This window comes from Pieris napi, chromosome 8 (genome assembly GCF_905475465.1).
Source record: "Pieris napi chromosome 8, ilPieNapi1.2, whole genome shotgun sequence".
Lineage (NCBI taxonomy): Eukaryota > Metazoa > Arthropoda > Insecta > Lepidoptera > Pieridae > Pieris > Pieris napi.
In genome coordinates, this window is record NC_062241.1 from 3408123 (window position 1) to 3432074 (window position 23952).

The 23952-nt window shown below is 32.9% G+C and overlaps 1 protein-coding gene and 2 non-coding genes across 6 annotated transcripts in view; all 3 read left to right on the forward strand.

The window, feature by feature from the left end:
* The window catches only part of LOC125051708 (torso-like protein), a 47871-nt gene that overhangs the window by 21487 nt on the left and 2432 nt on the right, over positions 1-23952 (forward strand). The window contains exons 2-8 of one of the 4 annotated variants that reach the window (XM_047652226.1): positions 14092-14206; positions 16617-16841; positions 17996-18118; positions 18552-18726; positions 20876-21010; positions 21508-21642; positions 22137-23470. In XM_047652226.1, coding sequence (XP_047508182.1) covers positions 14106-14206; positions 16617-16841; positions 17996-18118; positions 18552-18726; positions 20876-21010; positions 21508-21642; positions 22137-22397 — 1155 coding nt within the window. In that variant the 5' untranslated portion in view covers positions 14092-14105 and the 3' untranslated portion in view covers positions 22398-23470. Of the gene's footprint in view, positions 1-14091; positions 14207-16616; positions 16842-17995; positions 18119-18551; positions 18727-20875; positions 21011-21507; positions 21643-22136; positions 23471-23952 lie in introns of those variants that run through there. The other 3 variants (XM_047652227.1, XM_047652228.1, XM_047652229.1) reach the window with 3 other exon arrangements.
* Positions 13277-13391, forward strand: Trnal-caa. The gene is made up of 2 exons: positions 13277-13314; positions 13347-13391. It is a non-coding gene; the product is annotated as a tRNA-Leu (tRNA).
* Trnad-guc lies at positions 13683-13754 on the forward strand. Its single transcript has one exon. It is a non-coding gene; the product is annotated as a tRNA-Asp (tRNA).

The following is a 23952-nucleotide window of genomic DNA, read 5'->3' on the forward strand; positions in this document are numbered from 1 at the left end:
GATCTTTCTCACTTGCCTGCTCCATGGCTATTTGCTTCATGCTACGTTCGCCCTTTCGCACTCTCTCTCAATCAATCTCAATCGCTCTCTCTCTCTTTTCTTTGAAAAAAAATGCTGCACATCTTCGTGACGCTAAAATTATTATTATTGCGTTTCATCCGAAAAAAAATTTACCGTCGTGCGCCTAAAGATGTTTAACTTCAAAACCCGGCCATGTTGTTTGCGTGAATTCAAACCCTGACTTTTTTCTTTCTATATATGTAACATCCTCATACGGTGAAAGTCACATGGGTATTGGTAAAATTTCTGCATTAAATAGCGAGAACAATTACCCAAAAAAAATCAAAATTCACTATCATACGCTAATTCATACGCTTTGACCCACCGAAAGTACTTGCGAAAGAGAAAAGATTCTTCCCAAGATTGGTACGCGAAGCCATTGAAATCAAAAAACACCCCAATTTCAATAGAGAAGACGGCCTAAAATTGTCAAACACCTGGGATCCAATAATATCCAAATTAAAATCTCAAAAAGAAAAACAATCCGCGAAAATAGAGGACACCGTGAGCCATTTTTGCCAAAACCCTCCATCTTTTAGTCGATACCAACTCCGGGGAAATAAATACAGATAATGCAATTTCTCTGCAGCTGTGATACTTTTTGACATTCAACATCTTTTGTCTTCAGTCACCGTGACCACACACGCTGTAAAGCACGCGAAACGTCGGATAAATTTAAAATTATGTTAAATAGTTGTAAATTTATAATAATACATAACTTCAATCCGGTCAAAACAGTTTTTTATTTAAATGTATAAAAGTTATGTCAATCAAAGACAATACTAAAATTCACTATGTTTTTGACATGCAGGAGTCATACTCAAGGCTCAATGAATCCTACTGTCTATTGAAAAATTCAAAAACATGGTTCACAACATTCAAAAATGAATGGTTTTGCAAGATGTGTCTGTGAACATTTTCATGATGTCAACTATTACAAATTACACAAAGAAAAAATTTAAAAGATAAAGTCGCGTGTGAAAATTTTAAAATTGATTTTTCCTTTCGTAAATATTTGAACCTTTTGTATATTACGTATTCCATCTTTGGCTATTTGATTAGTATAATTGTTTTTCGCTGTAGGAATACGAAATAAATAAATACTGATCTATTATACGGAAATGTTTCTAGTACTAATTAATTCAATAAACAAATGAATGTTCGATTTATTTAATCTTTGGCTAAACAAGATCTACTAAAACCCTTTCACTACCTCATTGCCAAATATCGCACGGTATCAAGGACGTCATTACAATCAGGTTTTTTACCAAATAATTCGCCTCTTTGGGAAGAATAATCTCAATATTAAGTCGTAATTAATTACCAAATTTGAATGAGTTGTGTTGCGGCTTCGATTTTCAAATCCTGGTGGACGAATGAACTTTCTAACTGCGCATTTAATACTTGTTCCTACGGTTCTAAAACTGTTACGGTTCTAAAAAAGCGGCGTGTGTCAGGCACAGAAGGCTGATCACCGGCGTGTGTCAGGCACAGAAGGCTGATCACCGGCGTGTGTCCGACACAAAATGCTGTTCACCTACTTGCCTTTTACAAAAAAACGTACCCACGGGTAACGCGGTATTTTCTTTAGGATACAGAATCTGGTCACCTGGTCTGGTCACTGCATATATTAGAAAGTAATGAATCATTCACAGCTATATAAAACTTTAAATAGTATATTTTTGATAACAGCTTGTTTTCTTATGTTCCTTATTAACCCATGAGGAATATTATATATTACATATTTTCCCCCATATAAAACATTAATTAAATTAACCTATTTATTTTAATCAAATCTAATGTTGCTGCCGTCATATTTATAATACATATTATATACAAAATTCTAATATTTGACATTTCCGTATCCTGAAGACAACTGTCATTACAATTACCGGGTTGATAAATATCTGTATAACTCGGAAATAGTTTTTGTTTCAGCGCTTCTTGTATACGTAAACGTATTATGTATAATTAATATGCAAATTATTATACATATAATAAAAAAAAACTACTTATACATTAGTATTATTACGAATCTAATAATTTTGATTTGAATGCGTAATTATAATGCATATTATATCCAAAACACTATTTATTTAATCATTTTATTATAATGTATATTATTTCTAGGAAACATTTTTTTAGTTCAATAAAAATAACTATCTACAATAATAAAAAATAGGGGTTAATCGTAGAGGGGTGAAAATTAAGGGTTGTATGTATTTTTACAAAAAGTTTTGTGTAAAATATATAAATAGAAATTTAGGGGTGGGACCACCCTTAACATTTAGGGGGATGAAAAATATGTTGTCCGATTCTCAGACTTACTGCATATGCATACAAAATTTCATAAGTATCGGTCTAGTTGTATCGGACGAGTATGGGAACGAACATTCTGACACGAGAATTTTATATATTAGATATAAAGAATGTGTAGAAACATTGAATAATACAATAACTTAAAAAAATGCACCTAAGAAAAGACTTATCATAGTGATATATCTCACTTCTTCGTCGGTGAAGACAATAATGTAAGGAATTTAAATATAATACGAAAATTCATACATTTTGGAGTCCTTAATGTTTGATTAGTATTGGCCTAGTGGCTTAAGCGTGCGCCTCTGAGATCGTGAGTTCAAGTTACGGTACATTTTAAATGTTGACACTCGCTTGTACGGTGAAGGAAACGTACGTCAGGAAACCTTATACCGAAAAATCAGCGTGTGCTGTTCACCTATTTGATATGTCTTTATATTGTTTTGTAGAGACAGACTAGAATAACATAAACTAAAGTTACTTTATAAGTCATTGAATAAACACGTACCTAAGTAGTGCCTTGGAGAGGACCCTTAATTCTATTACCAAGTGGAAATTATATACGAAGATTGTTATATAAATACCAATATACTCTTATTTTGACAAGTCGATTACATAATCCAAGGATCGATATGCACGAAATACTTCCATAATTAATTTTATCGTTCGCAATTCGATCATGGTCATCTCGGTCCAATAGTGATTTGGTTGTGCAATTTTATGATGTACTTTTCAAGGCAATATTTCCTATGAATTTTACGAAGAAATAAGTTCCTAGTCAATCGTAATGATGAGCTTCGAAGTGTATCATGCGGTACACGTTTCTTCTTCAGAAACAATTGTTGTTATGCTGAAAATTGAATCCAGAATCTCCACTGCGTCACAGAGCAAAAGCCGAAATTCTTTAATCACGATTTAAAAGAACTTCAGCTTACTTCAACGTAATTAATACCTATAATATAGTTGACAGAATTATTGGGAAGTCGCAATATTTAAATATATAATTCATATAAGGAAATAACTCACATAAACAAATTACCTTTAAGTTTTGTATGTTCTTTACACGAGTAGGTACCTACTAAAAGAAGTACATTTAAAAAAAACTTTACCGCATATTTTTCTTTTTTTACATCTATATTTTCCAACTAAAAGTACAGAAAACACAAAAACACACTGAGGGGTTTAACAGTCCATGAAGAGCTACACCACATTACAAATTTTAAATTCCTTAAATATTACATTTTATGAAAGAGTTAAAAAAAAATACAAAAAAATATATAAAAGTATCTATTACAGCTACCTTAATCAGCAAGAGACTAACACATCAAGTTGACAGATAATAATCACATAGATATTATTACGATTTGAAAATTTTACGTATCAACGCCATCTATTGCCACAAAAATGCAGAATTTCGCTTTTTACAAAAATTACATAAAAGGACTTAGTCATTGTTTATGTCAACTCGTTATGATGTTATGTAACCATGTTTATATACGTAAAGATTATTTAAAACCGATTTTTTTCAATAGAACTTAAGTTTTACCCATCCAACGGTCAGGTAGGTAGGTAGGCGCGATGATAGAGCAATATCTATGTGCACTTTACCTAGGGACGGCTACACTTTAGTATAAGTTTTAAATATGGAATAAATGTTTAATTGGGGCATTTGACGGCTCATTTATTTTTTATTTATCCCATCGTATTAAATTCGGTACAAAAAAAGCTTTGAATAAAAACATAACTAAGGTCACGAGTTCCTCGTCTTCAACAATCGTGATCCAGGTTTTGTTTGTCGTGGAATTATTTATTCAAGTCTTTATCTACGAATGTTGCAAACGTATATTTGTTTTATTCAATATCTATGTATTTATTGTCTTAATATTTACTAACCATATTTCTACTGCGAGCAGTGTTAACTTGGTTCGCCAATGCGCAATCGTGATGTGGCAGAGAATATCAGCCGGCAAGTTATGGTGAGATCCAGAAATGACACTGAGTATTAAATATAACTCATATACATCAAGCAAACATTCGGAAGACAAGACTAGAATGATCATTTTTTTATACAATTAATTGGCTGTGTTAGTAGTATTTTCGCTAAAATATTTCCGAACTAATTCAAACTTAGGGTCCTTCAAGAAGAGAGCGTACCAATTCTTACAAAGCCGGCAACGCACTCGCGAGCTCTCTGGCATTGAGAATGTCCATGTTATCACTACAGCCCGTATGCCCGTTTCATTTTGTTCTATAAAAAAGCCACAAAGGACTAACTTACTTGCTCGTGTATAAGGAAAATCTTGAAACTCCGTAATGCATCTGCCCTATGCCCCAGCGGATCGTCTAGTATATGTTAACGTAAAATTGTAAACACCGTTTGATTGTAATCTATCTCGCGAGATTATAAACTGTCGAAAGATTGTGAACCTCAGCTTACTGCTTACAATTTAACGTATTATTATTCGGTAGATTGTACTACACTAACTTAGTTATCATTCAAACTTCTTTGGTCAATTACATATTAATTTTACTTTCCAACAATTTCATATAACTACCGAATAATAATACGTTAAATTGTGAGGAGTTCGTTGAGGTTCACAATCTTTCGACAGTTTATAATCTCGCGAGATAGATTACAATCTAACGGTGTTTACAATTTTACGGTGACATATACATCGTTTATTATTTTTGTATATTTGTACTAACATATAGGCGGTAAAGTGTAGTATTTAAAGCCATCTTTTTGTAAGTAATACTTAGAAGATAACATTTCTCAAGTGTATAAAATTTGAAATAAGCATATAATTACCTAAAGTACAAAAAATACTATATCCTGTTAGAAACACTATAATTTTCTTTAATAAGTTCTATGTACAAACATTGGTTATATGGTATATAATTATTATGAGTCATTTATGTCATTTTATATATTGACTTGATACAGTAACCCACATTCTGCATGAAGGTTAAAGTTATAAGGCCAGTTCTAGTTATAAATTAATAATTATTAGTGTTAAAAAAACAGTAAATAATCCTTAATAATTATTGCGTTTACGAAATAAGTTAGCCCTAAGTTGTTAGGTTAGTTAACTAAAACTTTATTAAAAAGCAAGGATCCACTATGATATCTCGTCATATTTATTGATAGATGTTCTTCTAATTACATCTCTGTTATGATTATAGTTTGAACTTAAATGTCAAGTCGTAATTTAACGAATAGATCATGCGCGCGCGCAACCGAAAGGTCATCTTTGTCCCTTTTTTTACGACATTGCACAGGTACTGTACTAATATTATTTCTATATTATTTATAGATAATATAATATTTATATAAAAAATATCGTATAATATAAAAAAGTAATTTGTGTTATGCAATTATCACAGTATATAATTTATGGAAATAACTATGTAAGCTTGACGTGACCTTGGCTCTTTGTAACATATTTCTTGGCAAAAACATACAAAACTGGCTTTATTCACGTGTTCACGTGTTAGAGGTCACTTAGTAACACTTTATCTGATTGTGATTATAGATGATTGCTTAATTATCACTGGTATGGAATAATTTTACGGTTCCAAACTATGCTATAGGTAAGTTTTTTTAAAGGAGAACTTAACTTCATATAATAGTGCAGCGATTTTCTCCAGGCAACCACTGTTAAAATGGGTTAAGCTTAAGCAAAGACTACACATATTTAATAATTGTAGTTAAATACAAACAAAAAGCTATTTTTAAAAGCCAGTGACCATATATACTTCAGTCCCATATAACTATAGGTATATTGTTACTATATATGGAATAATAATAAATACTTATATTATATTTTTCTTCAAATCTTATTATTGACATGATCCCAAATTGATAACTTTATGATGAAGCTATTATTTTATGAAACATGGCTATTGGCTATATTTAAAAAAATCTCTGAAATGTCAGTCGGTCTTCCAAAATCTTCTTTGCAAGGTTATTTTCTTGTTTCTGTTCGAAGAGTCAATAAATAGTATACGGAATAAGAAAATAATAATACGACCAGTTGCCTGGTGCAATAAGTGAAGCCGTGAAAACGTTGCCAACGCAGATTGGGGGTTCCGTGCCTTTTTGTATAAGCTCCTATTCAATCTTTAAACAAAAAAATATATCATTAATCAATAACCTTTAACATTAAAAAACCAGCGTTGCAATCGTTTCAGGTCTGGTCCTCAGATTTCTGTATCTGTTTCATGATCATTTGTCTATCTAATAGGCAAGTAATCAAAGTCCTGTGTCTGACACACGCCGCGTTATGAGTCTAAGGCAAGCCGGTTTCCTCACGATGTTTTCCTTCACCGTTCGAGCGAATGTTAAATACGCGCATAGACAGTCCATTGATGCACAGCCGGGGATCGAACCTAAGACTTTATTCCGGCATATCTTCTTTCTGTTTCTTATATTTACGATAAATCCAAAGAGATTTTAATGAAATGAAATGAAATGAAATAAAAAAAATTACGTACTTCTTCTTTTCCCATAGTGCCCATCTCCTTGATATATTTTTCAATATATATACTAAATATTTACTACTAAATTAATATCGAATTCTTCCACAACAAGTAAGGAATGATACGTTTATCGCTTTGATACATTTATGTTTTATACAAAGGAATACGCTTAAAATATTTATTTGATAAATAATTTTGATCCGAATCATTTCAACCTTCCTTCAATAACTCGTTTTTAACTAAATGTATCTTTTTAAACGGTCTCTGAGATTCCCTTCATCCGGTCGAACGGGTGTAAATATCGTAAATTATCAATCATTATAGGGATTCAAATGGGCTTATGTTGATTATTTCGTTTTATACATCGTAATTGCACATCTCATTGGACTTTGTTATTTTAATAATTTAAAGTAATATTAATTAAAAGTAAATTGTTTAAAGAATCGGCAATAATTGACTGAAAAGCATTCGAAACGTAAAATTATTTCCATGAACGCATTCCTTAAGATATGATAACTGATATTTAAAAATAAATCCAATTTTATTTAATAGTTTTACTATCGGACGTCAAGGCAGAATACAAAATACCATCCGTATCACCTCGTCGCCCGTCGTTTCTCAACTACCTAAGCGTTTCTTAAGACAATTTTTTTGCCAACCACCACTATGAGGAACCAGCTGCCCACTGAAGTGTTTCCGAACCAATTGTTACGGTCCTTCAAGAAAAGAGCGTAAGAATTCTTAAAAGGCCGGCAAAGTACTTGCGATCCTTCCGGATCACCTTAGATCAGATGAGACTCCTGCCCGTTTGCCTCCTATTACATATAAAACAAAATTATAAGATGGAAAGATTTGCATTTTTATATGTTGTTACGTTACGTTACGTACTCAAAGACTAAAGGACCAAATTAAAACAATCACCAATCTATAGTTTTTTTTTATATAGAAGATTAAAATTCCCGAATTCGTGCATATACCATTATTATTCTACATTATCTCTGAGTTATATAGACTTTTTTTTATAAAATGACCAGCCAGAATGTGCCGCTAGAAATGAATAAAATACTTGACCTTGCCGAACTTGGAACGTCATATACTAAGTGTGTACCCGTATTAGTATTTCAATTCACAACGAAGAAACTCAAATGCAATCGAATTATTGTCGATGTTTATTAAATCAGCGCGTGAACGGTGACATTTGACTTGTAATCTAAATTGATAACACATGCAATTCAGCTCAATTACATCAAATAAGCGACTGCCGACCGACTTTCCTATTTAGTGTGTGGTCATCGGGTTAGATTCTTCCATATTGCATAATATATTATACTAGTTTCTTCTAAACATAATTATTGCATATGTTGGTTTTACTGTTATTCTAAAACAAGGACTTATATCCTACTAATGTTATAAACGCGAAAGTTTGTAAATATGGACTACTGAATTGATTTTAATGAAACTTTACAATAATACCTATAGCTTCATCAGAATAACACATGGGCTACAATTTATAAAGTATTGTGTGAATTGTCCAAAACATCAAGTAAGTAAGAAAAAATCTACCATCTGCGAGCTATTCTGGCGTGCGCTGCCAAAACCGCTAGAGTTAGGCGCTAATATAAGCTACTCGAAATACTAATCCTGCGCAGACGAAGTCACGGGCACCAGCTAGTAAAACAATTATTGTTTAACAATATTTCCATCTATAAATACTAAAAATGACTAATTTTATTTTAATTTGACGTTATAGACTAAATAATATAAAGCGCCATGTTTTTTTTTTCGCGCCAACCACAGATCACATAACTCCACAGATAAAAGAACGTTATGCATGATATAGAAACAAATATTTTATTTTCATATAGCAACACTAGCAAAACGTGTTTGCTCGATAAAACTAGTATTAATACGATTTCCACCGGAAAATACCGTTTATTGTAATAGTTTGGTCCACGATTACACTTAGGTTTAAGACTAAACTTTCAATGGATTAATTGCTACGTTTGTTTTATAAACAAGTCAATTACTAAATGCTAAATCTGGACTATTTATACAACAGGATGTGAACAGTTCATTGATCCCGTATAAGCCTGCGCGGGAATAAAATAAGGCTTTGGGATCATTGGAATTGCAGATACCTTACATTCGGAATACACTATATATTCCAGTATTATAAAAACTTACTCCTCTCTATACGTTTAGACGTTATGGTTCTCTTATTGAAAATATATTTTTTTACTGTGAAATATCCGAATTTTATTTGAAAAGAATCCTTAGTGACTACAAAGACGTAGCCCATAATCATAAAATAAAAAATATGAACAAAATATTTCAAAATTTACTATCACCTAAGAGACCCATTATTTCTTGTTAGAACCCGTATCTATGGCAAATGCAATTTTTACTAATATTATCTGTGGCAGCGCGGTATAATACATGGTGACGCCACATTTCCCGCCATTGTAAAACGTATGATTAGATTAATTTAAATAATAGTAGTAGATTAAATTACCATTTAATGTTGGCCAAGTTGGCAATCATGCCTGAGGTCGTAGGTTCGATTTCCAGCTGTCCGGCAATATACTTTATTAGTGCGCATCTGACTCGCTCGTATGGGGAAGAAAAACATTGTCTCCGACATGTCATATTATGTCAGATAGAATGAAGGCTTATCACCTACTTGTCTATAAATTAAAAATAGAGTTAGTTGTAGCTGGATTATTATAATTATTTAAATTACCATTTAGAATGAGTAGTCTGTGAAACGGCATATACTCAGAGATGTAAAATTTCTCAATACTTCAGTATAAGGTTAATTCCCACGAGGCAAATGTTTAATATTTACAAATACTCGCGATAACATACGATCTTTGTTATGATTAGATTTCACTTCCGAGCAATCTTTAACTAATAAATCAAAGCATATTTACCTCAAATATATCAAACAAGATATAAAGTCACTTTAATTCTTCCCCTAGAGTTCATAGCCATACTCAGATTCGTTAATTAATACCCTCGAATTGTTATTAATATTGGTGAAAATTATTGCCCCAAGTAGTTAAATACTAGTGCCCTTTTTTGGCGTCCCGTATGTGAATTTGCCCCCCTCGCCTATTCTTTAAAGAAACAGCACTTAGCACGAAGTATCGACTCGAGTCACAGGTTTAGAAACACTCGCATAGCAGGTATCAAGCGATGAATCACGTGCAAACATACCGACATACAATTAGCATAGGTAATTTGATTCGGTTAATTAGTATTTTCTTGTTAGTGACCTATTTTATTTACACTATAACCCAAATTACTACTAAGGCAAATAAATCGGTATAGTTTATGATAATACGAAAGTAGAAAGAATATTTTCATGTTATAATAATTAGCAAGCAATCTTACCCGACTATATTCACTAAATTTATATTCTAGTTATTATAAGGTATACCTATTATTAAATTTATCTATACTAATATTATAAAGAGGAAAGGTTTGATTTTTTGTTTGTTTGAAATGAATAGGCTCCGAAACTACTGGACCGATTTCAAAAATTCTTTCACTGTTGGCAAGCTACACTATTCCCGAGTGACATAGGTTATGTTTCATTTTCAAAAAAATTATTTATTAAATTAATTATTTTTACTAAAACTTGAATAATCTAACCCAAGGTGTAAAAAAATAAACAAAAAAACTTCCTTCAATCGTGTGCGCCTCGAAAACTATTAATGATAGAATAAAATGATATATTACAAATTTTCAGGACACATCACTATCTATAGAAAAATGTCGCGACACCATGTCTATGTTTTATAGTTACGTCACAATAAGCGTCCTTTTATTTTTTATTTTTAAATACCACCGCTAGAAAAGGCTCTTTATTCGTACCTAGGTATTGATCTCTATCAAAATAATTACCAACGGTTCACATAAGCTACAATTTAATGGAATAACCACCAAAAAAGCATGGTGGATTGGTGTTCTCCTGCCTTTTCTCTTTAATAGTTTACTACTATGTAATATAACAAAAATCTTAGCCACAGCAACGCTTGGCCAAGTCTACTAGTAATAATAACAATGCCTAATTTATTCCTTGAAAAAAAAAAACTTAAAAAATTTGTCCACGTGATATCTCATAAGGACGCCATCTTTAATAAAGCTACGATTAATAACCTTTTATTGTAAATTAGTATGAAAACGTGAATAGAAGTCTTTGCATAGGTACATTTAAATTTTAAACGATTGTGTAAACGACAGGTGCTCTTAAATCTTAACAAACATCTCTTATCAATGTCAATTAGCAGTTAAATGCTAACGTGCCTGAATCCGGTAATCCTTACAAGCAGTGGTAGCAAAAAAACTTTCTTCACATTAAACAATTACATATATATTATGTATAATATTGTGGTAGATGGACGAAAACTGAAAAATATTTAAGTCTTCAACATTCATTTGTTTTTTGCATAAAGAGCTGTTTACTACGATTATACTATGTATATATAAACGCTATGTGAGCAGTGTTGGCCTACTGGCTTCAGCGTGTGACTCTCATCCCTGAGGTCATAGGTTCGATTCCCGTCTGTGCACCAATGGACTATCTGTCCATGTGAACCCTTTTTGGATTTCTGTCGCAGGACCAAAAATTTACAGCGTGTGTCAGGCACAGGTGGATGATCACCTACTTGCCTATTAGGTTGACAAATGATCATAAAACAGATACATACATCTGAAGCCCAGGCCTAAAAAGATTGTAGCGCCACTGATTTATTTTATTTACTTATAATCACTATATAAGAAGAGAATCCTTGATTTATTTTAGAAATGTGTTCCACGTAGTTGCAACCGCGATGTTATTATGTGAAACCTAATTTAATAACAGTTCTTAAAGCGCGTTATTGCTTAAGACATTTCGTTAGTTCTAGAATGTCAGCGTATCAAATCCAGATTTAGCATGCATTGCAAAATGAATCTAGTTACTTTACGTAGATTTTTATGGAACGTGACAAATTTTTGTATTTAATTTTATCTGGTTAGATGCCGCAAATCGTTTGCAATATTGCGCTTACAAAGTTGGCAAATACCATTCCATTAAATTAAAAATAGAACACCGGAAGTCGTTTTTGCTGGAATCCGTTTGACAACTTCAATGCGCTTTTCTTTTTTCTATAGACTGCCAGTCGCAAAAATAATACTTCGTATGAATTCCAGTTGGTCATGCATTGGCGATTTAATGTATATAAATATCACGCCAGACGTGACCATCGACAATTTAAGCTTTACAAAAAACTCACGCTTTTTATTTCAAGATTCGATTTTCAAACCCGAACAAAAATGGAAGCACAGAGGCCATACACTGTTATTAATTTGCCGACTGTACTTAAGAGTAAAGTTTGTTGTCATAGTGCAGCTAAAAATACTCCCCCTTTGAAGAGCAAATACCATTCAAACAGAGCGGTATACTTTATTAATGAAATTATCTTAATTTGTTCTTAAGGAAACTGACTTTCTAGCAATGTTTTTCATTATTCGGGATTTCATACCTAGTATTCTAAAAAACATAGACTACATGTAGTACTGTATTTGTTATAAGATTATGTTTTAAAACCCTGCCCTGCTGTCTGGGCATGTTTCCGCTCTTGTCCGATGCCAGGGGAAGTCACTAGTACAGTAATTAAATGTGCATCAAATATTGCATTACATGCAATTGAAATATAAATACATACCGCACTTGAGAGTACTCGAATTTGATGCTGTGCAATGATCATAATATTAATAGGTACTACAACAATGAAGTTAAGATAAGGAAGTAGGTTATAACAATAGAATTTTTATGGTGTTTTTAAGTTCCGCTTACTTGTTGGAAACTTGGAACTTGAAACTAATCCCCCCCCCCCCCCCCCATGCTTCATACTTATATAGCGAAAAACCAAAGGGGGCTCCTGGCTTCGATTCCGGCAATTGTTTCGCCATAGTAAACACTTCTTGGTAGGCACATTTATCTATTAGAGTTGAGACTAATTTAAAAAAATAAGATTAAAAATGTATATGTCCACTAATAGAAAGAATTTCAATAAATTATTCACATTAAAATCATAAATTTATGTAAAAAAATATTAATTACCTTAGTTAAATAAGTAATTTAACGGCTGACTAACAATTGCAATGAATTTAAAATTAGTTAATCGTGCGAATAATGTGCGTCTTGCTTGATCTCGGTCAAGGTCTTACTTAACTATATATCAATGTTTTAACGTGTATTTATTAAAAAAGCATTACTTAGTAATTACATGTTTAATTAACAGCTGAATGTTACATCTTATTCCTCGTCGATTGCAATATATTAACGTACAGTAATACACTGCCATCTAGTGAAACGATGAATAATTAAAATAACCATGGAAAACGTACCTATATTTCGATTAACCGTTCATCAGTCAGGATGGCCGAGCGGTCTAAGGCGCCAGACTCAAGGGAATCCTTGCCTGTATAACAGGTCTGAGCTGTTCTGGTCCTCTCTGAGGGCGTGGGTTCGAATCCCACTTCTGACAAAACTTTTTGTTTTTATACTAATTTATGATACATTGATCCTATATTTTTTTAGTATGTAATTAACTGATAATATTATATGGTTATTAATTTTATTAAAATATAAATAACTTTATATTAAGAGAATTTTTTATAGAATCCATTTTGAATTTCGGTAAATACATAGATAATATATTTAAAATGCATAATATATCAGTTATAATTCATAGGCCTCAATAGTTATGTTATAATATTATATTAACTTAAACTTAGAGGGTATAATATATAGCTTAAATTCAACATAGTAATCACAATCCTCGGTAGTATAGTGGTCAGTATCCCCGCCTGTCACGCGGGAGACCGGGGTTCGATTCCCCGCCGTGGAGATAATCTTTTTTTATTTTTTTTCATAAACATGTCAACTTCATAATTATTTTTAAATTTAATTTAATTTTCAAGCATCATCTTCATCATTTATATATTTTCAAAACTTTACATGATACATATTTGACCTTTAAATTAATCTACAATTCAAGTATATTCTCTATACATATAGTAGATGGTCCAAAAACACCCGGACTACTTAATTTATGAATAATATTAGATTATAAATAAAAAATTACGTCATCAAAAGGCGATGATCAGAAACCCTTACAAAACTGCCACGTGTTTTAGCGACATCTAGTTGAAACAATCAAAACTAAGTAAACTGTTTGTTGACAGCGGCTGAGCGCGTAATGGTGCGCGCTGCAGTGTTCCTGCTGGCGGTAGCACTGTGCCGCGCCGGCACCCTTGATTCCGAATTGGGCGTCGGTAAATCCATCAACATATTTATGAGGTAATTAATTTATATTGATTTACAACATAACATATCGTTGAACATTAAGTAAAACATGTTTTCGGTTTGCGAAACTATTATATACCAAAAATCTTCTAATAATAAAAAAACAAGATGACATTTCATCCATTAGAAAAACGAATATTGCGATCTATTTTTGTAATATTGACATTATTATTCATTGTTTACTCAGTATGGCCTTACGACACCTGAGAATTCTGATATGGTCCTTTGTTTATCATTATGTTTGTTTATCTTATCACTGGATAACGACGGTATGCGATACAAATGCATAATTAATGGTAATTTATGACCTGATCATCAATCAACATTCCTTCATTTAAATGTGTTGAATTCCTTATAATGTGTATCGTTAATTATTTATGTATTTTTATATGGACGTAATTGCCGTAATGTGGTTTGATAATAATCTATGCATTTAAATAAATAGTTGAATAATTCGATGTCGTATTGTATTTCATGTGTTTAAAAATGGTACTAAAATGCGTTTTCTATGACCTGTAATATGCAACATAAGTCTGTGCTGTCCACAGAACTGCGTTGGTTGGAATGCGAAACATAGGTACATATACAACTCCGTCGTTACTGGCTAAAGTAAAATATAATTTACTACATTATTAACATATTACAAATATGGATAAAATTCTTTCCTACTTCTTCGCAAATTATGCGAATTAAGAGAGATTGTAAGGCCCCTTTAAGTATATTTTCTTAAATGTAAATTGCTAGGTTTGACTAAATGTTACTATAATAATACCAGCAGCTAAGTTTCATCGTCGGACGTCAAGGCAGAACACAAAATACCATCCGTATCACCTCGACGTCCGTTGTTCGTCGAGCGTTTCTTAAGGCTGTTTCTTAGGCACCACCACTATGTGGAACCACCACTAAAGTATTTCCGAACCAATTCAACTTATCACTCGGCAACGCATTTGCCAGCCTTCTAACTTAACATCACATGAGCCGCCTGCCCGTTTGCTTCCTGTTACATAAAGTAAAAATAAGAATCAACACGACAAATTCTTTGTCACTAAAATTACTATGACAACAAATACTTGGGAATTGGTATTAGAAATATTCGGTAGGCGCAACACATACACACAATTATGGCTATGCGGTTATTAAATATCAATTGACTGCATTGTTTGAATAGGTATATCAGAATTTCAAGGAATGCGGTACCAAGTTATTTGTACTACCAAGTTTTAATTATTTAATTGATTTGTTTTGATCAAACGGTTTAAAAAATACTCGTTTTTTTTCAATAATATTATAAGGAAGTAAAGTTTGTGAGTAGTTCGATTTCACGAGTAGAAAATATTATTCGAGGACAAACCTTAGTGACATGTTTGATAGTAACTATGTTCGCTATTAGTAAATTATTTTATTATTTTATATTTGTTTGTACATACATATACATATATAGTAACATAAAAGGTAAAGAATGATTTTTTTTAAATTAATACAATAAACGAAATAAAATGATAGAGGACAAGTATTTGTTTTTAATTTATGTTATTATTATTCATTACTTAATATGTCATGTGGAGCATGGTGTAATGGTTGCAGCTCCTTACAACGTTGTGTAAAAAAAATGGCGATTAAAAAGAGTGGCGGAGAGTTTATTGCCAGTCCTTCTCTTCCGTTCCACGCCCTTGATTTGAGCAAGTAAATGTAAAATTAGAAGCATTAATATGTTTTTCTTTATTGAGAGTCATAAGTGTACATTATGTTACCTATTTGATTAAATGATTTTTTACTTTTACTTAAGAAATGCAACAAAAAGTATCTGGGACGTATCTAGAACCTTTTGGCATAAAACAAAATACAACATTGTTCCTGTTATATTTCTAAAAAAAAGTATTACCATTTTTTTTACACTCTTTTGTGCCGTCACAATCGTAATTTAACACAATAATTAAATTGATTTTGGGCACCGAAGTAAGGGGGCGTCCATAAATTACGTGAGGTGTTTTTTTTAAATTTTCTGTCCCTCCCTTGGTGAGATGTCGTGAGATTTTATTCAACCCCCTCCCCCATCCCCCAATCTCACGTGAGATTTTTCAAAATGTGGGTTTCTTAAGTAAACCCGTTGGATTGTTATTGTAAAAAGAAAAAAAAAATTGCTTCGTGCTTTTATTTCGACTAAAACAAAATAAGTGAAATGTTGAGCGTTTAGGTATGGAGTTAGCGGGAAGTCGCAGAGATGGCCTTTAGGGTCAACCGTTTTCCTATTTTTTTTTAATCAGAAAAAAAATTGCGTGATATTTGCCGAGACCCCCCCTCTCTCCAACGTAAGATTAAATGAGATTTGACTCGACCCCCTCCCCCCCTTAAACACCTCACGTAATTTATGGACGCCCCCTAATGCACTGCTCCTTTTTTTCAGATATGGCTACCTCAGTATTTGTATGCGAGTGGTTCCACGTAATGACACAGAGTCCTGGGTATTTCGGGAGCCAACAGTCAGTGTGTTCAGGGACGTGGAAAAGTTCACAGTGGCGCCGAAACCTCGACATGCGAAGACACTCTTCGACGGCGATTTTCACATGGAGTTCTGCGATAACCTGAAACAGTTGCTGCAGGCGTATTTCAGAGATTTCAGCTTTGAGAGGCGAGTTTCTTCTATATATACGAATAGACAACTTTGCAGCTACGTATATACCAGTTAAAGATGCAAGAGCAGAGTCATGTCATTCTTAATCTTGAGGTTTAAATCCGGTCGCCAAACTCCAAAAAAGTCTCCTCTTCTTTCCATTTTTCGTCATCGTTTCTTGAAGTAGGGCGAATGGGAAAAATATATGGTGGAGTTGAGTAGTTTATGTATCCATTTTGAAAGATCGATACACGATTTAAATAACTTCCCTCGATAGAAAATATCCAAACATAGCCAATTTTTGACACTTTGAATTCATTTTATGGCGAAAATATATAGGTATATAGAACATGATATTGAAATTTACACGATATATTTTATCGCAAGCTTAGTAGTCCATTTCAGAAAAAAAATACGTGTGCCACTCGGGGACTGCTGCGGTAAAGCTATTGCATAGCATTTTTTATAAACTTATGCAATATAATTATTTATTTATTTTTTGCAGTAATTCAAGTTTTTTCTTCGATATTAATTAATTCAATCTACCACTCTACCAGACTCAGATTAACACGCCTATCCGATCACGCTACACCGATTTGAGACGCAGTATGCGTTCTGTCCCGTTCTAACGCGTATTGGCCGCACCTATATTACGTCATCGTGTGTTAGGTTTATTTCGTTACGGAATTTCTTGATTCGGTCGCCGCGCTCAAAGCCCGCGATAAAATCTATGCAATAGCTTAAAAATGATAAAATTAGATTAATGTAATGTTTTACATAACTAATAGTTATTGCGGGCCGGCGCGCCTCAGTGCTCCAGCTCTCTACTGCGCCCCGCAGTCCACCCCGAGACACTGACAGCAATTCGTGCTGGGATAGGGCCTTAAGGCATGACGCCTTCTAATCATAATTGTTCACAAATGGATATTTATTTTTATATAACGGGGGGCAAAGGGACAAGGGTTTTTACTCGTGTTAGGTAATACTACCATGGATAAACACTGCCAGAAGGCAAATGCGTTACGGGCCTTTTAAGAAATTTCTTTGTATCATCAAGTTTTCTTGTTATGGTCCCTACTTTGGATGTTTTTCTGTGAGCAGCCATTTTGCAATTGTTACTATGATTTTAGATATAATTAATTCGTATTTAATTGACATCTATTATGTTCCAGATTAGAGCGGCCATGGCGAGCGTTCACAGCGGGTTGGCCGACAGATATCATGGCGCGGAATTTGGGTATCAACTCCTCTTTTATCAACGGGGACCACTGCTATGTACTTGTTAGGGTGTCGAGGTAAATATAACTAAGATTACGTGCTGATGATTCTTGGTGCAATATAACGGGGTCAAAAAGTAATTTATTATTATTTATTTGGCCAGCAAGACGCACCCAAAGTTGGCACTTCCAAAGTTTTAACTTCCAACACAATTAACATTTTCAAATTGAAATGATGACAGTGCTATATGTTTTTATAGCCCTTTTTATGGGACTGCAAACTGGCAAGTGGGTCACTCAGAAAGCCGCCCATGGACACTTGTACCGCCTGGTAAATTGTGTTCTTGCTGTGATGAAATGAGGATGAGTTAAAACGGTGCAATTTGATTTTTTCTCTCCTTACAATTGCCTGAAAGTAATTGATTGTTATTAGTCCGTCCGTTGCCATAATTATTTAAATTTCATGTTCATACTATAGTATTACAACTAAGTGTTAAAAAAATAATTACAGGTTTCGTGAAACGGCAAAACTAAGCGATTTACCACCAAATGTCCCGGTGGAGGATGTAGTATTCGATGCCATAAAAGACACCACTATTGGCGACACGGTATCTATAGCAGATTTCATCAGAAAATACGGATCACATTATATAGCATCTTATATAACTGGAAATTCATTATACCAGGTAATTTAACCGTTTATTTGGAAAAAATAACTACGTATAGATACTAATTGGGGTTTGAGATATATGTTATCCATTTCACCATAGGTTATGAATATGATATTACGTTTTAGATGTTTAGGAACGTTTGATAGAAACTACGGTAATATTTATTAGACTTGAAAATAGTTTACTCCATTACGAATGTTATTCCCAAAAATACTCAATAAATTTTTTACAAATATATTACAATTTACAATAATAGTAGAAAAGTATTGCTTATTATATTCTACGTTAACGAATTACTAAAGTAAAACGGCAGAAAAGGAAAATTTGCTCTTAAAAACAGTAGAAATGACTTCTGGATTCCAAAATTATAAAGTAAATAATATAAAACGGTCCTTTATTTCAACACGGATTGAAGTTTTAATAATGTTTTTAGTTGTATGTTGTAATCGCGTAACAGTTAAACAAAATCGTCCATCAAAGATTTTTTGCATCATCTTGCAACGCGTGAACTCACGTGATATTGTACATGGAGTGAAACGTGATTATGTTTTGGAAAGATTTTGAAAACATACCGATAATTTTCTTTACCCATATTATTGACTCACCATTTATAAATGGATTTGTGATTTGATTCGTTAATTGCGGTCATAATATAAAATAGTTATTTTTTCAATTTACTTTTTTGGTGTAGTATTTGTACCAATACCAATATAAATTGCATTACAAATCTTTATAACTTTTTATTTATTTTATTTAGCGGTTTATTGACAATCCACAACTTTTTTTAGTTAAATAATTTGCTAAAACGGATTACACATACGAAGAATTACTACTAAAACTTTATGTACTAACCAAGACAATTTACTAATAATTTATTCGTTGAGCTGTGTTATGTCTATGGATAGAAACAAAATTGAAATTGAGTGTACGTCACCTTATAGAAATCGTGTGTATTATTGACAGTGGATATCCGTCGAAACTAATGAATATTTGTCTATGATCACAATATCAGTAGTTGTCACTCAATCGTTGATAATTATTTTAAGAAATTTTAAAAAAGTTTATTTTTAGTCATAAATTAAATAGGAGAGTCATGTTTGAATTGAAAAAGTTTCGGTTTAAAGGACGAAGATTATTTGCAATTATATATAGCCTGTAACCATCCTTCAAGATAGATTGTCGAACAAAGTGTCTTAATCCGACAAAGTGGTTACTAAGTTTTGCCTTCGACTAAATAAATTCTTTGTATTATCAAATTTTCGCGAATCGTAGGATAGCAACTTCTATTTCACTGATCCGCAATTATGTGTCTTATAACCAAAAACCATTATAGATTGAAGGTTAAACCACGTAATAAATAAAAAAGGTTGGTAGGTTTTCGAACAAAATTCCTTATCGTGCATTGCGAAAGGGGGCGAGACGGAAAAAATTAAGACCAACAATTGTAACGACACTTTTTTGCTATTTGCTATTGTAATACGCCGGTTCTCGTCCGATCACCTAAGTTAAGCAACGTCGAGCAGTACTTGGATGGGTGACCGCCTGGGAACACCGCGTGATGTTGGCTTTTTTTTCGTAGGGATAAGAAATAGAAATTATTTTTGGAATCACTTAACTAAATTAGTGTTGTTGGAACGAAGATATCGCGTGTTGCGAAAAGGGGCTAGGCGGAATAAATTAAGACCAAAAGTTGTATACATTTTGCTATAGTTGTTCTATTATATATTTTCGATACATCTATCGCCAACGTCCATACCACGTTGAATACACCGGTTCTCGTCCGATCACCGAAGTTAAGCAACGTCGGGCGAGGGCGGGAAAATTATTTTTGGAATCATTTAACTAAATTAGTCGTAGTAAACGTACACCAGAATCCCTGTCCAATAATTTCGGGGTCCCCTAGGTTCCTTGCAAAATATAATACCTTTCAAAAATATTCATTATGATAAATAAAAAAAAATAATGTATCAGGAAAATGTCATGAAATTCTTCTGAATTTATTAATCTATCTAGGAGATATTTGATGATTCTAGAGTACAGTAAGGGTATTATAAGTTGACACTTAGCTCTAAGTATATCAAGACAATATTAAATACATAAAGAAGTCTTAGATCGCACTTATGGTAAGATTTAAGATGATGTATTTACAAGAAGCACTTCCCAGGTGTTTGTGTTCTCTCGTGGCGTGTACTCCCGGATCAAAGAGCGTGTTAAGTCGCGGGGCGTGTCAGACATACCCGCAGCTGAAATGAACAATTTCTTCTCCCCGTTATTCGCGGAACACGTTGGCGCTGTGAAGGTTTGATCATTATGGATCTGTGCTTTTAGTCATAAATCTTTATTGTGAAATTTGCTTCATAGAAATATGGTTTTTTTTTTCAAGTATTGCCTTACCTTATGTTATAACAATGAACTAGAGAATTCGATGAGAATTTAAAAGTCACAGCGTCGTATTCATAGTGCCAAACTAAGAAAGAATCTAGAATAGTATGCTAAAAGCACAGATTCAACAATCAAAAAGAAATTGTATCATGATCACTTCACTCTCTCATTGGTCATCATAAACTTCTTTTCTTTATCATTCCTTCATCGTTTCATATCGTCATCATTTTTCATCCTTCTTTCCAATATCAAGAATACATGGCCAGTATTAGCTCTACTTATAAATTACAAATATGGTAGACCATAGACGATAGAATAAAGAAAAGAAGCTTATAACGCGAAAAATCCTCGAGTTCACGCCCAAATGTGAAAATAGTTTCAAAAGCGTGAATCTTGTCTATGCTCTCACTCCAGGTATTTGTGTTCTCTAGAACCGCATACTCTATGATCAAAGAGAGACTTAAAAGCAAGGGCGTGGCTGATATAACTGCTAAAGAGTTGGAAGGATATTTCTCGCCATGGCAGGCCAAGCATATTGGCCAGATCAAGGTATTTTGTGACCTCATTACACCACATTCACCACATTAACCATTCATTATCACTACTACACTCATACTTTTACCTAACCTAATCGTAAAACACCAAAATTTACTATTAAGTTATTGAATCATAATATTTCGTAAGTTGGCAAGATGAGTTGAAGAAAGTTAACTTCATGTGTACGGTATTATTATACTACACTGGTCAAGTGCGGGCAGGCAGATAAGGCACTTCTGAGACCTGCTGATTTTCCATTAGTCCTTCACCGTCAAGTTTTGTTATATATGTAATAAAATACTATCAAGTATTACAGCCAGGATCCAAAATCACGAAGAGAGTGTCACACGCTTGATTTTCGGCGAATTTGCTCAGTATAAACCCAAAGACATCTTGCCAACTTACATGCCAGAATCGAAATATATTTGAAAATCTTCCTTAACTGTAAGCTACTTTTGTTAATAGTATCTTTATATATATAAAATAATATTTAATTAATATTTCAGGTGGCGAGTGGAAATAAAACAGTGGAAAGTTGGGCGATGAAACGCCTCAGAGTACACTATTATATATTTTCGTACCCAAGTCTTTTAAAGCTGCACGGAGAGCCGGCGCTTTTAAGAAATTTAGATACATTATTAGGAAATGAAGCCTTATTACAATTAGAATTAAAGACATTAGCGCCTGCTTTTAAAGACGCGCAAAAAAGAAAGTGGTTTGAAGAAGTGATAGACAATTATTTAAAATTGTGGGAGAGTAATATGTGATAGATATTTTAAAGGGCAGATTTTAAGATGCACTCCAACCATTCTGAACCTCGCATTTTCCGGCTCGATGGACCAAAAATTTTCGATTCGAGAAACATTAAATTCTTACTTATTAGATAAACTATATGTTCTATTTTGGTCAAATGAATACTAGAAGCTTGGAGAATCTTAAAATTTAACCCTTAAATAGTGCTGACAAGAGTATTTTAGTTTATATTTGATTTATGAGAGAATGCTATATTTTTCTGTGATTGATCAATATTTATTTTTATAACGATTAATTTTCCACCAGTGTAAGTACAAACAATTATAGTTTTAATATTCGTCCATTATAAAGTACTGTATATTTTTGAAACCTTATACAAAAAAATTATTGCATTTGTATTTTTATATAAAGGCCAATTTGTATTTAAAATATATATTTCGTCGTCCTGATTGCATTTTATAAGGTTTGTTGATAAATATATTGTGATTCCTCTTTACAATGTTTATGAAGGTATAATCTAAAAGCGGTCACGTTCCTTACTACTACATTTTAACGTCATTTGCTTACTTAAGTGCGAACTTTAAAGTCAGAATATGGTCGTAAAATAATACCTGTTTTAAACAATTTTAAGAGTCAAAATTTAGGGCAACAAATGGTCTCTAGAGATTCTCTATATGTCGAAACTACGAACGAACTAAATTAGTCGAATCTCTCTTCGAAATTCTCTTTTAGCTCATCGTCTTACAAAGTATTTACGATGTAATGTAAAGAGACAGACTGTAGTTGGAAGAGCAATTAGACCAATTGTTTTTATAAAGAGGTAAATATAGGAATCGGTGACTATAAATTTTTTTGTGGTTGGAGAAAGTTTTATTTCCATAGCTGACGTGGCGAGAACCACATTTATTGTTACAAAAAATATCGATAAATATGTATATTTAATTTTATAATTCAGATGTCTACTTATTTATTTTTTAATTTATTTTAACATGATCAAACACGATGCTGCATTTACAACCCAACAGTGTTCTTATTGTATTAAAATGTGTAAATATGTTAGTATGTAAGAATAAACATATTTTATGAATTTGATTTTATTTTATTCTACCGTTTTGTCTCGCAACAAATAAATAAGCTCGATTTATCAACTTAGTACAAAGTATCTTTTATATAAACTAAAAATGTCAAGCAATTTCAATATAAACCAAATACTGTACTACATATAAAGCATAATAATAATATGTATAGCCTTTATATTCCAAAATTCTGTGATCTGTGATCTTTAATATATTTCCAGTACAGTATATCTCGGCGTTCGGTGTGCCTCTTGGCAAAGGCCTCCTCTAACCCTTTCCACTGTTCTCTATCCTTTGCGACCCTTCTCCAGTTGTAGCCTGCTGTTAATTTAACTTTGTCCTCCCACCTTTGCGTTGTCGGCCTCTTCTTCGTTTTCCGTCTCTAGGGTACAATTCTGTCAATATTTTGCTCCATTTTTCATGGGGGCTCCGTATACGACCCGTCCATCTCCATTTCATTTGGTCTATCTTAGAATGTCTGTCACACCTGTTC